Source organism: Haemaphysalis longicornis, unplaced genomic scaffold (assembly GCF_048455015.1).
Source record: "Haemaphysalis longicornis isolate Haplotype H1 unplaced genomic scaffold, Haemaphysalis longicornis Haplotype H1 scaffold_5, whole genome shotgun sequence".
In the NCBI taxonomy this organism is placed as follows: domain Eukaryota; kingdom Metazoa; phylum Arthropoda; class Arachnida; order Ixodida; family Ixodidae; genus Haemaphysalis; species Haemaphysalis longicornis.
This window is the reverse complement of record NW_027526385.1, coordinates 11,775,058-11,793,830: the sequence shown is the minus strand read 5'-3', so window position 1 is coordinate 11,793,830 and position 18,773 is coordinate 11,775,058. Positions and strand designations below refer to the sequence as shown.

General features: G+C 48.4%; 2 protein-coding genes across 2 annotated transcripts in view; one reads left to right on the top strand and one right to left on the bottom strand.

The window, feature by feature from the left end:
* LOC144137887 (uncharacterized) overlaps positions 1–2,824 on the top strand; it is a 34,678-nt gene extending 31,854 nt beyond the window's left edge. The window contains exon 2 of the mRNA XM_077669902.1: positions 1,596–2,824. Coding sequence (XP_077526028.1) covers positions 1,605–2,072 — 468 coding nt within the window. The 5' untranslated portion in view covers positions 1,596–1,604 and the 3' untranslated portion in view covers positions 2,073–2,824. The remainder of the gene's footprint in view (positions 1–1,595) is intronic.
* A 3,865-nt stretch (positions 2,825–6,689) lies between these two features.
* Positions 6,690–18,773, bottom strand: part of Tbc1d16 (TBC1 domain family member 16) — a 43,556-nt gene continuing 31,472 nt past the window's right edge. Inside the window, exons 13-14 of the mRNA XM_077669900.1 lie at positions 15,968–16,303; positions 6,690–12,302 (exon numbers count right to left, since the gene is read on the bottom strand). Coding sequence (XP_077526026.1) covers positions 12,078–12,302; positions 15,968–16,303 — 561 coding nt within the window. The 3' untranslated portion in view covers positions 6,690–12,077. The remainder of the gene's footprint in view (positions 12,303–15,967; positions 16,304–18,773) is intronic.

The window sequence follows — 18,773 nt, the reverse complement described above, 5'->3', positions numbered from 1 at the left end:
TAGATACTACACAAGAGGTATTTGAACCTCTTCACACACACAACGCAACTCCCTGACATGGATGTCGTCAACACACCGCCGACTAAAATTTGCGAAATCCTAGCAGTGACGCAGCTGACTGAGGACCAGCTCCGAAAGAGCAGGGCGGCAAGGTGGAAGCAGCTGACGGCCTAATTTTTACCGGCCGACGTCAGAGATTTTAGCTGGCAACGCGGCTGGGGGGTCCTGCCCACGGCAGACCGCATCGCAGCATGGGGTGTGGCACCCTCCAACAGGTGCCCACAGTGCGGGCTGCGTGAAACCCTGCAGCGTGCGAAGTTCGATTGCCAGGTTGGAAATTGTTAGCTCGGATGTTTGGACACAAACTCGACGCACGCACAAAGTCGCGCGACGCATTTGTTCTGTTTTTACTGTGCGTTGGTGGCCAGATCATCTGGAAAAGGCGCGGGTTAGCGGCGCTCAGAGCGCTGCCGCAAAAGTGGATGTTTCCAGTGCTTCGAAAAATGCGCTCGCGTCTATTCGATCATCTGGGGGCTGAGCTCGCCGCGCTGTGGGAAGAGCAGTTCCTTCAGCGGTGGTCCACTCCGTTTATCCGCGTGTGGTAAAAAAGCAAATATAAGTGTATATTCTACCCTATTGACTGTTGTATTGATGGTGACCTGTTGTTGTGAACTGTCGAGGATGTGATCTACAGTGATCTTTCGGTGTGATACTGGTTGTAGTAGTGTGTGTACTAGTGAACTATGGAGAACTGTAGAATGAACTTTGTGTGTAGTGAGTGGTGTGGGAGTTGTGAAGTGATACATGCAGTGTGTTTGTTTAGGCGACCCGTGTAGAATTTAGCACAGCGGGTCTTTGTGTCGGCTATTAAAAAATTTTCTTTCAGATTTAGCAACAAGGCTTTCTTCTGTCTCATTGTCCACTAACGATAGACCATTCGTTCAGTGTTTGCCCAATAGCAGTGAACGAAATGACGGTAGCGTTTTCCCTGGCGTGCCTCACTTTGATACAGCATTGCTAATGCTTGGACACGCGCCCCCTCTTGGAACAACATATTTTGGGCACGTGGGCGACACTGGGAAGCTTAACTATATGCCGCAGAAGCGCTGCCAGTACAAGTTCGAAAAACCTTTCTGGACAGAGGGTGGACCTATACTAACACACTTCAGGGTTGTTCCTTTATTGCGCTGATTTCATATGGGCACCACTCATGCGCTGTGAATTAAACTGCGAAGACTGTTTTTGTGCACATGTTTCATGTTACGCATGTTTTGTATGTGTATTACTCGCCAGATGCTTTCAATATCACCCCTCAGGCCTTCTATATCCATGGTTTCCTCACACTCCCCCCGTACCCTTGCCCCAGTGGGAAGTAGCGGTGCCTCGGCCGACCTACGCTCCTTTTTTTCTCCCTTTCCGTCTCCCTTTTCCTCCCTTTTTTCTCCATTTCCTCTTTCCATCTCCCTTCCGTCTTCTTTTTCCTCCCTTTTTCTCTTTCCGTCTCCTTTCCGTCTCCCTTTTTTCTCCCTCTCCGTCTACCGTTAGGGTTGAAACCGGTGAGTAATGTGCCCAACCCTTTTCTCTCCTGTCTGAAGGGCCCCGACATGGTGAAGTTCCAGTTACCCTCAGCCCTGGCCCGGAACGCCTGGAGGGCCTTCAACGCCGGCCTCTTCCTCGTCGTCATCGGAATGGTGCCCCTCCTGCTGAGCGTGACGTCCAGGACACGGCTGGACACGGTCTTCCTGGCCGGCATCGTCGTAGTCAGTGTGGGCGGGACTCTGTTCCTGGTCTCCTCCTGCGTGGCCATCTGCGACCACATCCAGAACGGCATGCCGTCGCCGCCCGGCGGCGACAGTGCGGGCGACCTTGTGTGGACAGTCGACGCCCCGCCCAGCTACGAGGAAGCCGTCGCTGCGCAGCCTCCGCCCCCGGCTCACTTGTGCAATCAGAACGGGACCGTGGCAGTAGACGGCGTGATAATTACCGTACACAACGTGAACAACCCGACGGCGGCCACTAAGCCCAGGTGTGTGACGCTCACAAGCCAAGAGCCGAAGACGTCGATGTGCTGAGTTGTGTGGTTCCGTTTTCGTCGATGACGGGTTCGGGCCGCGTTTGACACAACCGAGGCAAATTGCGATGAGTGTGTAAAAAGTGCCATCAGGTTTGGCCATGGTGACAAGGCAGTTTGCTCGACTTTGTCGGAAGATCTGGGAAGAGCGGTGCTTCATCTGGCATCGGGAAGAGATAAAGCTAGCCCTTTTTTTTCGCCCCGTGCAGTGATGTGAAGATAATGGTAGTGTCTAACCCTGGCAGCGTCTGTTCAACATCTGGTCAGTGCAGCGGGATTACAGCTACAAAAAGACCTTGAATGGTGACGTGGCTCCACGGCGCCTTTTTAGCGACCGCAGAGACCTGGTGCGGTTTGCGGTGTAGATTAAGAGCGCTGATAAAGGAAGCAGATCTGAAGATGCGTGTACAGGAATCGCGAAGGAGGCGACACCGGACTATGTTCCTTGCAGGGACGCAGCGCGTGGGACTCCATATATGCATATATGGTGTGGACCAACCGCGTTTTAGTAGTGCAACGAACAGTGTGAACATTCGTGAGGGAGAACTTACGGTTTGAAGAAGACAACACAAGATGTATTTATTTACGGCCGAGTTTTATCACGCGCATTTCTCGGAACTTGGCGTGCCGTAATGTCACCTTTTTTTGTTTGTTTTGTTTCATCAACCATTTTCGATTACGCGTGGACAGGCCAGCAGCAAGCGTGGTCAAATTTCCTTAATGTAATCGGAAATAAACCCATTCATCTCTGTACAGCGTCACCATCTCCCGTGTCCATGTGCCCTTGCGTTTGACTTACTGGAATTATTGAAAAGAAATATTAAGGAAAGCGGTTGTGGAAGCACGCGTGTGTGAGCAGACGGATATGGCTCTGTCAATGAATTAAAATGCAAGCGTGAGGCGGCGTCTGTTTTGTAACGTCAGCAGCGTTACGGGGGATGTTCAAGTACCCCGATCAGCAAGAGTGCCACTGCATGCGCACCGCAGGACGCATCGACATATCTTCGGCTCCACTGAGGTTACAGGAGACATGTGTAACCAATAAGATCTGTGAAAACCAAAGCATTCTTTTATAGCCAAGGTTTTCCGCACAGGATAGGCGCCGTATGCAGCAACAGATATAATTACAGGCGTACGGCGTGTACTTTGATAAATAAGTAGTCAAGGTGTTTCCTCGAAAAACCTCAAGACATCAAAGTTTTAATGCCTTTTCATGGCTACCACAATTCGTGTTAAATGCGTGCGGAGTTCAAGGCACTGAATGTTAGCTTGTGAGCAACGATTTGGTTACGGGATAGCAAATTGCGGCACTTCCAGTGAGAAAAACATACGTTTGTGCTGAATCGCCAGAACACAGTATAGGCCAGATACCGAGGTCATCAGTTTTTATATACCGTATTTACTCGAATCTAACGCGCACCTTTTTTCCGATATATCGGGTCCAAAAATTGGGTGCGCGTTAGAATCGAGTACGACCCTAAATCTCCGATATCATATCGCCATCGGCATTTCAAAATGGCCGCCTCGTACGCACTTCGAGCCTAGCTGTCTATGCCTAGCTGCAGTAGCGTGGTAGCGTCCTCCGTGTGCTGTGGTAGTACATGTGCTTAGGTTAGTCTACCCGTTTTCTGCGTTTGGTCTACCAGCATGGACGTGCCGACAGCGAAGATACGCCGAGTTCATCATGATGCCGCTTTTAAAAGGAAGGTCATAATGTGTGCGGAGACGGACGGAAATCGGGCCGCATCACGCGCATTCGGAGTTCCGGAAACATGCGTGCGGGACTGGCGCAAGCAGCAGGAGACTATTTTCGCCTGCAAGGCTACACGAAAGGGCTTCAGTGGACCGAAGCAGGGCCGGTTCGCCGAAATAGAAGAGCGGCTCGCAGAATACGTTCAAGAGCAGCGAGCGGCGCAGCGGCCCGTGACGACCGAGCTGCTCAAAGTCCGGGCGATGCAGTTAGCCCTACAAACAGGGCTAACGCGGAGCGATTTCAAAGCGAGCAGGTGCTGGCTGACAAATTTTATGAAGAGAAAAGGCTTTTCTCTTCGAAGACGGACGGGGATATGCCAGAAGTTGCCTGAAGAATACGAAGAAAAGCTGCACAGTTTTCAGCGGTTCGTTTTGAGCTTGCGCCGCAGGCACGGCTACCACCTCGGCCAAATTGGAAATGCCGACCAGACGCCGCTCTACTTCGACATGCCTGCCACCACAACCGTTGAAAAGAAGGGGGCGAAGCAAGTGCGCGTGTTGTCTTCCGGCCACGAAAAAACACGCGTCACCGCAATGCTTTGTTGCACCGCGGATGGACACAAGCTGCCCCCGTATCTTATATTCAGACGCAAGACGCTCCCGAAGGGAATCGTGTTTCCGAGTGGCGTGATTGTGCGCGCAAATGAAAAAGGATGGATGACGACGGACTTGGTCGCCGACTGGATTGATCACGTCTGGCGCAAGAGGCCCGGCGGCAGTTTGGGCCTGCGTGCGATGCTTGTGCTCGACGCGTTCAGATGCCATCTCGACCAACGCATCAAAGACAAGCTCGCTGCGTGCAACACTGACCTTGTCGTGATACCAGGCGGCATGACATCGCAGCTCCAGCCGCTCGATGTTTGTTTAAACAAGCCGGTTAAAGATAGGATTCGGGCGCTCTACACCGAATGGCTTGTGAGTGGCTGCCATGAATTCACTCCTAGCAATAGAATGAAACGTGCCACGCTGCAAGACTTTACTGGATGGGCGAAAGATGCGTGGTCCACGATACCGTCCGCCATGGTCAGCAAGGCCTTTAAAAAATGTGGGATATCGAATTCCATGGACGGCACCGAGGATGAAATGCTTTGGTCGGTCGACAGCGATAAGGAGTTGTCCGACAGCGACGACGAGTGAACCTTGTGCCGGCGTAGAACATTCTTGACAAGATGGGCCGTTTCCTTTTGTGTGTGTGTTTTTTTTATCACAACTTCAGTGCATCGAGATTAAATCTTTGTTTTTACAAACGAGACAAAGTTGCATTGCTGTATGAAAGCGTGAGGTGCGCGGTACTTTTTTTTTTTTGGTCACGGAAAACGGGTGCGCGTTACAATCAAGATTTTTTTTTTCGGGGGGGAGGTCACGAAAAACGGGTGCGCGTTACAATCGAGGGCGCGTTACATTCGAGTAAATACGGTATATATATAAGCGATATAACTTGCTGCTACCAACTAGCTATGGAAAATAATTTGAACCCTTTACTTTCGATTTTTAGGCAATTTCCCGTCTTAAAGGTCGTTTTTGGATCTTATAAACATTCTTGGTCGGTGCCAGTTTTTTTAATTGTTGTCGACTTCCCAGATAGGTTGGACATTTTATCAAGTCAGTCAGGCACGATGCGTCACAGGGGTCAGCGATGGTTTCACGCCAAGGTCTACGAAACAGTGTGGCGAGAAACTGCCCAGCCGGGTGCCTGATTGCGGCAATAAAACGTTTCGCCTCTTGGCACCGGACAGGAAGAGGTCGTACAGTGTGGTATGTGCACCCAGGGGTACGGTGGGCAGATAAGGGAAAGGAGCCTTTTATACGATTGCAGCATGACTGAGGGGACGCCGTATCTTCAAGGTTATCGGTCGTGGCTATCAGAACTCCGACATGCGGGAAAATAAAACAATGGAGTTCAAACATGTAGGGGTCACCATGACGTCATGCGGCCAACCTTCGCAAGCCAGCTTCCCATGAAGCTCTCGTTGCAGCGACTGACTCATAGCTACTGGCGGGAAATTCAAACGCGACCAATAAAGCAAGCTGGGTCGTTGCATCCGATTCAGTTAATGTAGGAAGTGGACCGATCCTGATGATCGTTCACTAAGCTGTCACCGACCTGACATGCCCAAGTTAGCAAACAAACGGTTTCTACAAGAGCAGGTGAGCGTAGAGCCAGGTGTGTAATTGATTTACGTTTACGTACACTCCGGTACAACGCAAAAAAATGAATGAAGCTCAGGTAGCGAAGCTGTACGCAACCAGCCGATTTGCTTCTTCTTCGCTGTCACAACGACTTTTACTCCATCATTGTTTCTATGTATGAGCTTCTTTCATATTTTTTTTTTGAAGTGATAATCATTGGACATGACCTTGGAGGGGCGTACGCTATGACATGTCTTTCACGTTCCGAGCGAGTGTTAATTGCCACGATTACGGCGAACGCTGGAGTTATTTTTTGGCCATCTTTGACCAATCTCCCTGAGTGGATATGCTTGCCTTCGCAAACGTGCGCAGGGAACGATGCATGGTCGTCGCGAGGGACGCATACACGAGCCCTAGGCATTTTCTTGGTTTTGTTAAGTGCCGGGTGGTCGCCGCAAGGCACGCGCTTGGCAATTTCTTGGCATTTTTAACTGCAGACACGACAAATTACGATTTGGTAAACAGCTTCGCTCTTAATATCTGCCACTGTATAAACGCAGACACACACGAAAGACGTTTTTTTTGTATCTTTCTGGTGTTTTTATGCTCGTTAAAATTTCTTTAATCATGTCGGACGACTACTCCAAAGATTAGTTCAATAAATATCCGTTGCGGTGCGATACCATCGACCTCCAACGAACCCCTATAGCGGAAGAACGACGCACTCGAGACCTGGGCCATGGCTGCCCTTAGCGGGGATGATAACTTTACTCGCACGGTCTAAACGATGATGATGACAATGGTAATATCCAGTTCATACCCGTCGGGAGATTGAACACACTCCCGCGCCCGCAACGTTCGTATCCGGCCACAAGTAGAAGCGCTGTACAGACGCCGAACAAGCAATCCACCATCCCTAACAATTTTTTTTCCGGTCCATACTGTCAACCGCTAACCAAATCTCTGCAACCTTAAATTTCAGTCAACCTAAAGAACAAGCAGGGTTCCGTAAAGGTTATTTAACAATGGACCCCTACGCTTTGAACGAACAAGCTCAAAGGCAGACATGCTCCACAAAGCCGTCACCGCGCTTTCCTTGTACTCTTGGTATCACATTTTATCACGGAGTACTGTACAAACAGAAACAATACAAAGGTGGAATACACATTGAATAAAATACCGCAGTATGCTCTGCAATGATCACTGTACGGGGAATGCCAAGAAGTGCTCCTCACGGCTTCTGTTGGAAGTTGCTAAAACAGCAAAGCTAAATCTTAAAAAAGAAAGTAAAGTAGACACTCCACAGTCTGCACGTCATCTTTTAGAATTCGCAGGTTCGCATTACGTGCAACTGCATGCACAAGCTGCTTCGTGGTCTCACTAACAAAACTAATCGTTATGTGCAGGCCCAATTTACAGCTTGGTGCTTTAACCAGGTACCTCGTCAATAAAATAACGATCATAAAAAGAAAAGCTCAGGATAAGAAGAAAAAAAGTGAGTTCCAAGGGAAGGCCACTTCTCAAGTTACACTTCCTAAAAGGCCATTGAATGGCATTATACCGCATGTTGCACAGTTCCCATACACTTCGAAAAAATTTTAAAAATGTCCAGCACATCAGCACTTAAGCTTGTGCGTACAAATTGCACTTTATACTTTTATCTAACAAGTTCGACAACAGCGTTTGCTTCCTTTGATCATTATGAAATGCTGCACTCCGTTAAAAAGCGTCTTTGTGCTAGAATAGGCACTGTAGCAACTGAATCTTTTCCAGCCACTGTAAAATTTTGATTTAATGCAAAAAATACAACCATAAAATGTTACTACTTCACGGAGAGCTAAAGCAAAAAAAGCTAAATATTTTGACTAAAATATTTGCTTTGAACAGCTTTTAGAGAAGCAGGGCCACACATTCTACATGCAAGCACAATTACTTCGTCACGCTTTAACACAACACTGCTAACAGAGCAGGTAACAGAAATTCAATTCTTTGGCAAAAAAGCAAAATACTAGCAACAGAGAACCTGACCAGTCCTGGAAAAAAATAGGAACCACATAAAAATATTTCAGCTACCCTATTGTGTTTCACTGCTCTATAAAATATGGAATGAGCTTTTATCCTCAATGCTAAACTGACAAGCGACTGGTTTATATGACACTGGAAATAGTCAGTGACGTCTCTCCCATTATATGACCATTAACACGTGTCAGGACCAGCATTTCAGCACCCTCATTTGCAATGAGGTCAGGAACTGTTACCAAAACCGTGCTCCAGTACATCAACCCTGCATCAACAAAATTTCTGCCGCAGCATTTTAAATTCTCCATTCCCTCTTGTTATTGTTCCCTCTCAACTCGATCACGGAAAACGCAACGAAAGCTGCAGGCTCTTTCCTGGAGAGGGGGGTGGCTTGCGGCGTTCTCTTCCATGGCCTTTGATATATCACAGGCCGGGAAGTGTTCTCCTTTTCTCCGCAACGTGGAGGGGTCTATTTCCGGTTGGTGCCACAAAAAAGCAGGCATGGCTGTCTGCTCGCAAGCGCGTGCTTGGGCTGGTGGGGTGTTTTTGAACCAATAAATGTTTGTTGTTGAGGGGTCTGGTTGAAAGGGAAGTATTGAGCTCATCACTCAAACTCTGCACGCAATCAAAACACAAAATAAACGGCAAAACTGTGCCTACAGGTTCAGGCATAGAAGAGGTTTGTACACAGCGCCGACGACGTCACAGGAAATGGGAGAAATTAGCTGCGAAGTTTACCAGTGACAGCCGATCGGGCAGCCATAGCCTCAATGACGTCGCTTAGGCCATGTCGGGGTTGCAGAACGAGGAGAACTGAAGACAGCGCGGTTGGTTTTTCCACATCTTTCACAGCGATTAGCACACTCACCGCTTCACGTGCACGTGTAATATTTGGCTCAGGTATTTCTGGTAGTGCAAGCTAAGCGTCGCGCAGGTTTACTTGCACTGCTCAAAGAGTGTTGCAGGGTCCCTTTAATGCCGTGAGCTTTCTTAGCTTCACGCTTTTCTACACAAAGCGTAATAGGCATCTTAAAAAGGTAGGCTCACAACCCAAACACCTTTTCATCACAAACAGGTCTGTAAAGAAAGACCACAGTTAGCAGGTCCCGTAGCATTAGACAATTTTAATCTCCAGTTGAGTGAGTTCATTTTCAGAACCTTTACCTTATTGACTAAGGCTGCCATAAGGCTTAAACATAGGTTAAAATGTAGAGACTACAAACAGTGCATATTCTGTGAAGACTGTACGTATAGACTGTAAAGGAGCCTTAAAGGGACCACAAAGACAGCATACAACGTGGCTTCGTTTGAAAGATTCGGCCATTCATAACTCAGTTACAATTTTACTCAGCACGGAACAATGTTTCCATCAAAGCAATTTCATTTAGAAGGACATATTTCAAACTACCCGCCTCCTTGACAGGCTTATGACGTACTAAAAGTGCCTGTGAAAAGGGACACGAGGGATAGACGGCCTAGTTGCAAGCCCAGCAACAATGTGCAAAAAAGGGAATCACTGTAGTTTTCGTCGTGTTTTGACAACTCCGCCATATTGCATCAGCACTCGCACAAGATAGTAGAGGCAGCTGAAGTACAAATAAGGAATTCTGAGTGCGTCAGCACAACGCCGATAGCCTTGACAAAAAAAAAGAGGGGGTGTTCTTGAAAGACAGCTGGTCCTGGTAGTGACCGACGAGCATGTGGTGGCGTTCCTGTCTATCCTTTCGTGTATTTCTTCAGGCCTTTTAGTATATTGACCCTCTATATAACGAAAACTTAGTTGGAGATTAGCGCTTGTCCTCATATTGTCTGCCCATGCCTTCGTAAGTGCTTGAAGTACAATTACGGAATACCGACTAGCACAAACCCAAGACAATCAGCATCAATTTTCATCACACGACTAGAGCAAGGAGTGTTTGTGTGTTGCCTTGTTGCAAGTGCCACGTATAGACGCCTCTCGTTCTATGCGAAATCTATCCAGTCTGCATTCGTATGCAACAGCCTCAAACCACGGCAATCTTCCAAATGAAGCGATGCTACATGCTTCCTTCATGGTCCCTCTAGGAGAGCATAAATGTAGCCCTTAAGTTCCATGAAAAAATTTCTTTGCAACTGCAGTGATATGGCCCTAAGCGAGAGTCATAGACACAAGTAGTCTTTTTACTTGAGAACTTGCTGGTGCAGTTCTCCATTGTCAAACCCCGTGACATAATGTAGATTTCACTGAAAATGTGCATCAGCTGAAATAAAATACTAAAATACCGCTAAAATATTGTACGCCACTTAGCTGAAACTGCCCGAGTTAAATTTAAATTAATGTCATTGGCATGAGGAGCGAACTCGCATTTACATCATATAAAGTTTTAACGACAGTGAGTCACTATAGTGGCTCACTATATCGGAATTGACGTAACAATTGAAATCGACGATGAGCCTGTCCCCACTATCAAAAAACTTGCAATCCTCCTCATTTGAAAAAAAAAAAAAAGGCTGCTGGAAAAGTTGTCCTACCAACCAAAAGAGCTTCATCTTGCCATGTGAAAAAAAGAGTAATAATAATACCTCACTGGTCCAGTAAGGGTGGTCAGCGAGCGGTGCCAATACAGTCTAAAATGGTGTACAGATTGATGCCTTTTCCACGTCCTATATGATACGCTATGACTTGAGGCACTTGCTTTCGCGTCACGAGAGAAGTCATGCTGCGTTAATTTCGAAAGTCCCCACAAAGTCTCCAACGTCGCTTCACAGAGCTCAAGCCAACCAATAGAGCTACAGAACAGCTCATGTGAGAGCAAATTACACTGCCTCAGTAAAAGCTTCGTTGCGAACAGCCATCCAGGTTTTTTGGGGGGGATGGAGGGGGGGGTACCAACCAGAGGTAAAAAGATCCGCTAGTGTCGGCAGTACCTCAAAAGTGCGTAGCAGCAATGAGAAATAGTTGTGCGAATACAAATCTGGGAGGAAATGAAACCAAAACCAAGCACAGCTCCCCAGCACACCATCATTTAAAGCCGTGTCAGGACATCTGCACAAAACAACTAGTCGACAGATGACATGGAAGCAAGCTGACGTGGCATTGATGTCCTCCCATAAATATAGCCCGACATCTCAAAGAAGTTGCTTCTGCATGGCACTTCATAAAAACCCTCTGCCTCATCATCATCATTGTCGTCATAGATGCATCCTTCAACAAGAAGGCCTCTGCTTCTGCTCTGTGTCAGGTGCATTTATATAACTCTTGTCACCGAATTAACCCATTACATTTCTCCAGTTAGTACTCTGCCTCTCGTGACCTCTCAACCCATTTCTTGACTGCTAAACTGTCACTTGTCTTGTCCATCTGTTGTCCAACTGACCGCCATTACGTGCCGGAAAAGCTCCAGCCCTATTGGAACCAGACCTAGAGACACGAAACTCACGCCACCATTCTTCATGCCACTTCTTTAAACGAGGAAGATCTGAACGGCCAAGCCACGGCCATATCAACAATGAGAGTGACCGGCACGACTAACTCTTAATCAAACAGTCACAAAATTTGTTTAGCATACCATGCAATGTGTTACATCAGTAACTTCACACTACCGCTTAGACCATGCACCGTCATCATTCATGCTGCTCGCCTCTCCGAAACGAGAATGACCTGAACAGCCAAGCCAAGCCAAGGCCACCACAGAACTCCACGCGACCGTCACGAACAACCCTGAGTCAGGCAGTCGCAAAACTCCCTGCAGTGCTGCTTATAGTAGCCCAATGCTGAGTTCAATTTAACAAGCGCGCTGTCACGACCTCACAGAAAGAAGCTACGACTGCTCCAGAATTGAGATGTTACGCATGATGGGACATCGCTACTTCCGCGTTGCTGCGCTCCGTAGTGGCGGAAAAGGAACGACTGACCTTTAGTCAAACAGTCGCAAAGCTCCTCCCCGCAATGCTGCTTCAAGCAAACAAGCGCACTGTCACGGCCTCAGAGAAAGAAGCTCTGACCACTCTGGAATGGAGACGTCACGCGTGGCGAGACGTCACCACTTCCCTGCTGCTCGTGTGCTCCGAACTGCTGGAGGAAAGGGAAGACGCAGCTGCCAGGGGGCGCTGCCGTGGCTGGAGATCAGGGAACCTCGCCGCCGTCGCGATCCGCTTCCACCGCCTCCGAGGCAACCTCCGTGGGCTCGACGCCCCCGTGGGGACACGGCCGACCGTCGTGGTCCCGGCGGCACTCGATGACCGGCACGTGGCCGCTGTCCCACATGCCCGGCCCGCACAGCTCGCACAGGGAGGCCAGCGTGCACGGGATGCTACGCAGCTGCCGGAACTGGTGCAGGAGGCCCCGCGCCTGCGCCAACGAAGCCGCCATGTGACATCACAGAGAGTGAGATAACAAGTGACCACCCCCGGCACAAGTGAGGGAGGAGCTTCGGACAACCCAGCAGTTACCGCATTTTCCAGTGTATAAGTCGCGTTTTTTTTTTTTTTTCTGGAATTTTCGTTGGTGAGGGTTATCCACCAGTGCGACTTATGTATGGAATAAATCCGGTGCGAGGCGGCCGCGTGGTCCGCACTCGAAAAGGTGCCTGTGTGCTGCGTGATAGCGCACGTTAAGAGACACAGCTCTATGGTCTAAATGAATGATTTGTTAGCGAGCCGGAGGAACAAGGCTTCGACGGTTTTGCCTAAACGCCGTCTGGAAGTACATGTCATCTGTATGTATCAGTAAACCATTTTTGAGAAGCTCTGTCTAGACTTTGGACGGTAGACGCATGTGTCTAGCACTGCATACCGGGGATGCATTCAGAGGCGGCGGCCGCCGCAACCATGTACTTTCGCCGCACTTTCTAACGAACTGATCCTCTATGAGGTAAGCTGATTAACAAGTGCGTTTTGTACACCGGTGCAACTTATATACATTTCTTTTTTTTCCCCGGAAAAACTGTTGTTTTGAGGGAAGTGCGATTTATACAAAAGTACGACTTATAGACCGGAAAATATGGTATATGCAAGAATTCATGCTGGCAGGTGAGCCTTGCCATACGGCAGAATGGTTTTTGGCTGCATTTCTCTCTTCAGGTAATGCGCTCGTTATGGGAGAGTGAAAAAAAGAACTAAGTTTCATAACTTCTGGTACGCTTATCTGAATGAGCACAACCAAATTGTACAGTATTCCCTTTTTATGAAGACTGAAAGCTTGTATATAGGGCCAATGGTGCAGGCAATAGCGGGAAAATTTTTTTGTGTGTTTTTTGCAGGGCATACAATAGGGTCAGAGTTATGGTACTTCCTCAAAAAAATACAATGTGCCTGTCCATGTGTGCATAAAACTGCTTCTTGTGCAAAAAGATGGCAACATTACTTCTGAAAAGTAATGTAACTAGGGGTGTGCGAATATTCGAAACTTCGAATATTCGATTCGAATTTTTTGGTATTCGATTCGATTCGAACGACACTTTTATGGTTCGAAATATTCGAACCACCCAAAACTAAAAAAAAAAAAATAAATCAGAGCGTGTCTCAGCAGCAAAGTCGCGAAGCATATACCCAGCGAAAGGTACGTGCTTTCGCAGACTGTATCGGTGTTGTTTTCTGCTCGCGAAAACGCTCTGCGCACGCCCAACGCGTGCTGACACCGCCGGGAAACCACCCCCACGCAGCGCGCAGCGCGGCCGGCGGCGCCAACATGGCGTCGGCTCCAGCCGCGAAGTGGCGCGGGCGCTCGAGCGACCGTTTCTAACCGCTCTTTAAAATGCGGCTCAAGGGAGACACGAAGTTGCTTGTGCGGTAAAGGAGCTGATAATGCATGCGAAAACGGTACTATAAAACATAATCCGCGCCGCTAGAAAGCGCCCGTAAAATATTTGCCGGCGTGCTAAGCCTAACCATCTCCGGCGGAGCCAAGCCGGCTGTCTCGATCTCATCGCAAGTAGTCAGGCTCCTCCATTCTGCCGCGCGCGTCGTGCGTCATTTTCTGACCGAGGTAGGCGCTACCGCGGTCGCGAAATCGTCGATGAGGGCGTGAAAATACAGCGCTCGCAGAGCCGAGGCGAGCGAATCGCGTGCAAAAACGCACCATGCGGTTCACGCTTGACTGTTGCGGCGTGTAGCGAGCTTGCGCACAGTGAGTGAGGAGACGAGCGCGAAGCTTTACGTGCTCCAGAAAGGACTGCTTTGCGACATGGGGGTTAAAAAAAGCAGAAAGAATCACGAATTTCTTCACGCGAAAGTAGGAAAAGAAATAAACGAAAACTTTATTTTCAGCGCTCAATTTTTTGGTCTGTGTTGGTTCATACGAATTTCGGATGATACGAATATTTTTCGCGGTCCCGCAAGATTAGTATCATCGAGATTTTACTGTATCAGCGCGCGGTAATGTGCACGGGCTCGGGCATGCCAGCCACTAGTGTCTCAAGTGAGCGGCTGCTTTCGGTATCTGGTGGAGTCGTGACGAGCAGGAGGTTGTCACTGCTCCCCGAACATGTCGAGCAGTTAACCTTTCTCCATGTTAACATTTAAGTGAGTGCAGACCTTAACCTGTTGAGTGCAATGGTATTGTGTAATTTCTAATTTTACTTTGTATGATTTGTCGTGCAATAAAGTTGCAGTTTTTGTGTCTCTAGATGGTGAAAACTTTAATTTTACAAAAAACAATAAGTATTCGTATTCGAAAAATATTCGAAAAATATTCGATTCGATTCGAACTTTGTTTTTATTATTCGAATTCGCTTCGAAATTAAAAAAATTGATATTCGCACACCCCTACTAATTACATTACTCATTACTTTCCTAGAATTTCCTCAAATATAATTAAATTACGTTGGAGATTACAGGTGGCTAAAAGTAATGACATTACATTACTATTACTTTCCAATAGTAATAACATTACTTTGAAATTACTTTGAAACGCATGAAAAGAGAATGAGAAGGCACGAGAAGGCACGAGAAGGCGGGCAGAGCTCTCACTGAAGCATTGTTTCCTTCGCGTTCGTAGAGTTCCAACGCCCAGAGAGTCTCTGGGCATTGGAACTCTAGTTGGTCAACTTTTTATGACGTAAGAGGAGCGGACAGCCCACATCGTAGTCAAAAGTAATTGGGAAAGTAATGAGTAATTTCCATGCAATTACTGGCCTGAAGCAATTTATTACATTACTAAATTACCAGCACTCAAAAGTAATTCATTACATTACTCATTACAGCAGAAAATAATTTAATCACTGTAATTTCATTACTGCCAAGTCTGCTCCTGTGAGAGCAAGATGGCCCGCCTCATGATACGCAGGGTCCTGATTGCATCTAGAGACGAAGATTGCTGATGATGCATCATGTCACGTCTGCATACACCCACAAACATCCCAACCATCAGCACTTTTTGTCAGTGTTAGTGACCGCCTTCACCACTTCAGCTTAGAAACTGTTGTGTGCATGTGAGATACCGTCTGGCTACAGACAACGTTTGATACACAAAGACTGTACACTGCGCACAGACTTTACAGAGAAATTCTAGTTTGAAGCCAGGCCCACGCCAAATTTCATGATGAATACTGTTTTTCATTAGCAGTACGCTCTCGTTTCTTGCTCTAAGCTGAGGAACTGGTCATCTTCCAGCTGGCAACGTAAAAGTCATGACAGTGACAAAGAGCAGCTCAGCAAGGAGGACACCTTCACAGCAAGGCATGATGACAACGAGTGAGTCATGACAGCGACAATGAGCAGCTAGCGAGAAGCACGCCGTGACAATGATGAGCTGGTGAGGAGCAAGTCATGACAATGAGCAGCTAACAAGAAGGACACCTTAACAATGAGCAGCTGGCAAGGAGCAAGTTATGATAATGAGGAGCGAGTCATGACAGCAGAAATGAGCAAGGAGCACGCCATGACAATGACCAACTAGTAAAGAGCAAATCATGACAATGTGGAGCTAACGAGGAGCAAGTCATGACGACGAGCAGCCAGCAAGAGGCAAGCCATGATGATGACAATGCATCCCGATGCATGAGAAATCTCACCGACCTTTCGGAGCACCAGTTCGCCATCCATGTGTGCCGCCAGGGAGGAGAAGTGCAGGAGCATCTCGTCGGGCCGCATGCCCTGGTCCACGACGTCGCCGCCGTAGAGGGCCACGATGGCGGCGCCCAGGAAGAGGTGGAACCAGTCCGTCTGGTAGCGGGACCAGCACGCCTCCCACATGCGCAGGGCCTCCGCCTCGGCAAACTCTCGCTTGAAGCACAGCACCAGCCACCGGTGCACAAACAGCAGCTCCAGTGCGTCGGGGTGCTGCGCCCGCTGGCTCTTCAGGTGCGCATAGAAGCGCGGAGTCATCGTCCGCAGGAGCTCCCGCATGTACTCCTGTGGGAAGAAGCAATGTGGCTGTGAGTCGCCACTCTTGCAATGTCATCACTATCACTGGGGCTCTTTTGCAGCCTCGTAATTACAAAAAAAAGTTCCTGCGTTTTTGCAGCTGCCCCTTTCCATAGGCGCGATTTCTGTGCAAGCCGGGTGAACTTCTGAAGCGTTGTAGTCCCACACAAGGGCCGAGCACAAGACCGGAAAGTCACTTGTACCTATTTTACCGGAAGGTGCCCGGCGCCACCAAGGCACACGAATGCACATGGTGCCTTCCACAGCCACGGTGGACGCTCAACTCGCAACCGCCTGTGGCAGGACATGCCGCCAGACTCTTTTACCCCCGGCAATAGCGCAAAGCGGCATGATGGCCGGGGGCCTTGCCAGATCAACAAAGGTCAGGGGTCCTTTGCAAGGGTAAAAGCAGCCTTCCAGACGTGAAATCCCCTTTCAAGGGTCCGCACTCGACCAGGGACACCTGTACCCATTAAAGAAACCAGTGGGTGCCCGGCAGTACCAGGATTCAAACCCAGTACCTCCCGCATATGAGGCGAGTGCTGTACCTCTGAGCCATCGCTGTGGCCATCGCTGAGGCATCGCTGTACCTCTGAGACATCGCTGCGGCCATCACTGAGGCATCACTGTACCTCTGAGCCATCGCTGAGTCATCGCTGCAGGCTCACCAAAAAGCAATTCGACATTCGTTTTTCCTCTATATTCCTATGGTGAGGACGCTCCTCTTGCATTACCCACAGACTGTCCACAGTAAGTCCAAGACTAAATCATAGAGTCCCACTGTCATTGAAACAACAACTCTAAATCATACCAACTTGATTCCTGTTTCTTATCTTCTCATTTCGTCCTCCCCAGCTAGTTCCCCACCTGTCTGCTCATTTTTCTCTCGCAGCAACTCTTGCATGCACTAAGTGGCAGCCGAAGTAATGGCACCATCCATCTATGAATTGACCTGCGTGCAAGCACCCTTTCCAATGTCAGGCATCATCTTGACTCAACACAGTCAGGCATCATCTTGACTCAACACAGGAGCTAGTTTGTGCCTGCCTTCGCTCCCCTTCATAAGTAGCGGAAGTAACAGCTTGACCAAGCTTAGCTTTCTATCATTCTGACGTCATCATTAATACCGACTAAGGTTGAACCTTGCAATAACGAAACGGCCGGGAAAAGGCAAAAAATTTGCTTCTGCGGGAATTTTATTCCTACGAGAATGAAACGAACGACAGAAAAATCTCCCGCAAACCAAACATTTATTTCCAAAAGTCGATTATACTGCTTTGGAAGCCTTACCTTGCAACAATTTCTCAGCTCAGCTCTCACACTACAAGAAGCGGTTAATCACTAGCTGTGCCTTGGCTTCGATTGCGCGCCTAAGAACGACCGAATTGTTGACTGATTGATTGATTGATTTATTGTGGGGTTTCACGCGCCAACGCTTCACAGGCGATGAGGTGCGCCGTAGTGGAGGGCTCCGGATTAATTTTGACCACCCGGAATCTTTCACATGCGCCGAAATCTTGTACACATGGCCATTTCTGCTTTTCTCCTCCATCAGAAAAGCGGCCGCCGCGGCCACGGATCTAACCCGCGTCCTCGTGCTCAGCAGCACAACGCCTTAGCCACTGAGCCACTGCGGCGGGTACGACCGAATCGTGTCAAACGCGTCCAAAATACCCCGCGGGTTCGCCTTCTCATCACGTTTTTCTCCTTGATCCTTGGCCCTGAGCGTGTCTGAGCATGCTAGTGAAGTCCAGCTTCTTCTGTTGAATAACTTACGAGCACCGCTCTGTTGAAGTCCGGAAAGGCCGCAGCCGTCTTTGTTTTGTTTTGCGCACATGCAACATTAAAGCATATTGTCCTTGCTTTTCAAAATGGTAGAACGAGCTGTAGGCCGTTCCAAACTCAACGCCACTATCTTCCCTTCTCTTCCACTAGCCACTATCTTGGGCAATTATGGCTGCCTTATCTTGTAGCAACATAAACTTCCACTTTTGGGCTGGTGAAAGCAAATGGTTGAGAACAAGCGTGGCGATCACCACACACACAACGAACGGCTAGTGCAGTCCATGCCAAAGCCACGTCATGAGTCAACATGTGTCGCCCCCTGGTGGCACCACTGCGAGACTGCCTCCACGGCCGCCTGCAGCAGGGTGTTATTTGTAAACAAACATGGCGGCAGCCATGCAAGTACGCTGTGGAAGACATTTATGCGCTTTGGGTCCGAAAAGAGCATTTGAGCACTTTTTGGACACTGTTAGCCTTAAATGGGTTTCGGATAAAACGCCGACCGGACTTGCACCGAATTTTGTTAATGTGAGATAATTAGACACTTTTGGTGGAGCAGTAGACAAAACAGTGTTGGTCATAAAACTGCAATCTATTTTTGAGTGCTATAAACCCTGGTGAATGGAATAATCAAAGCGGTTTTTTGATGCATCACTTGGAACAAATTTTACAG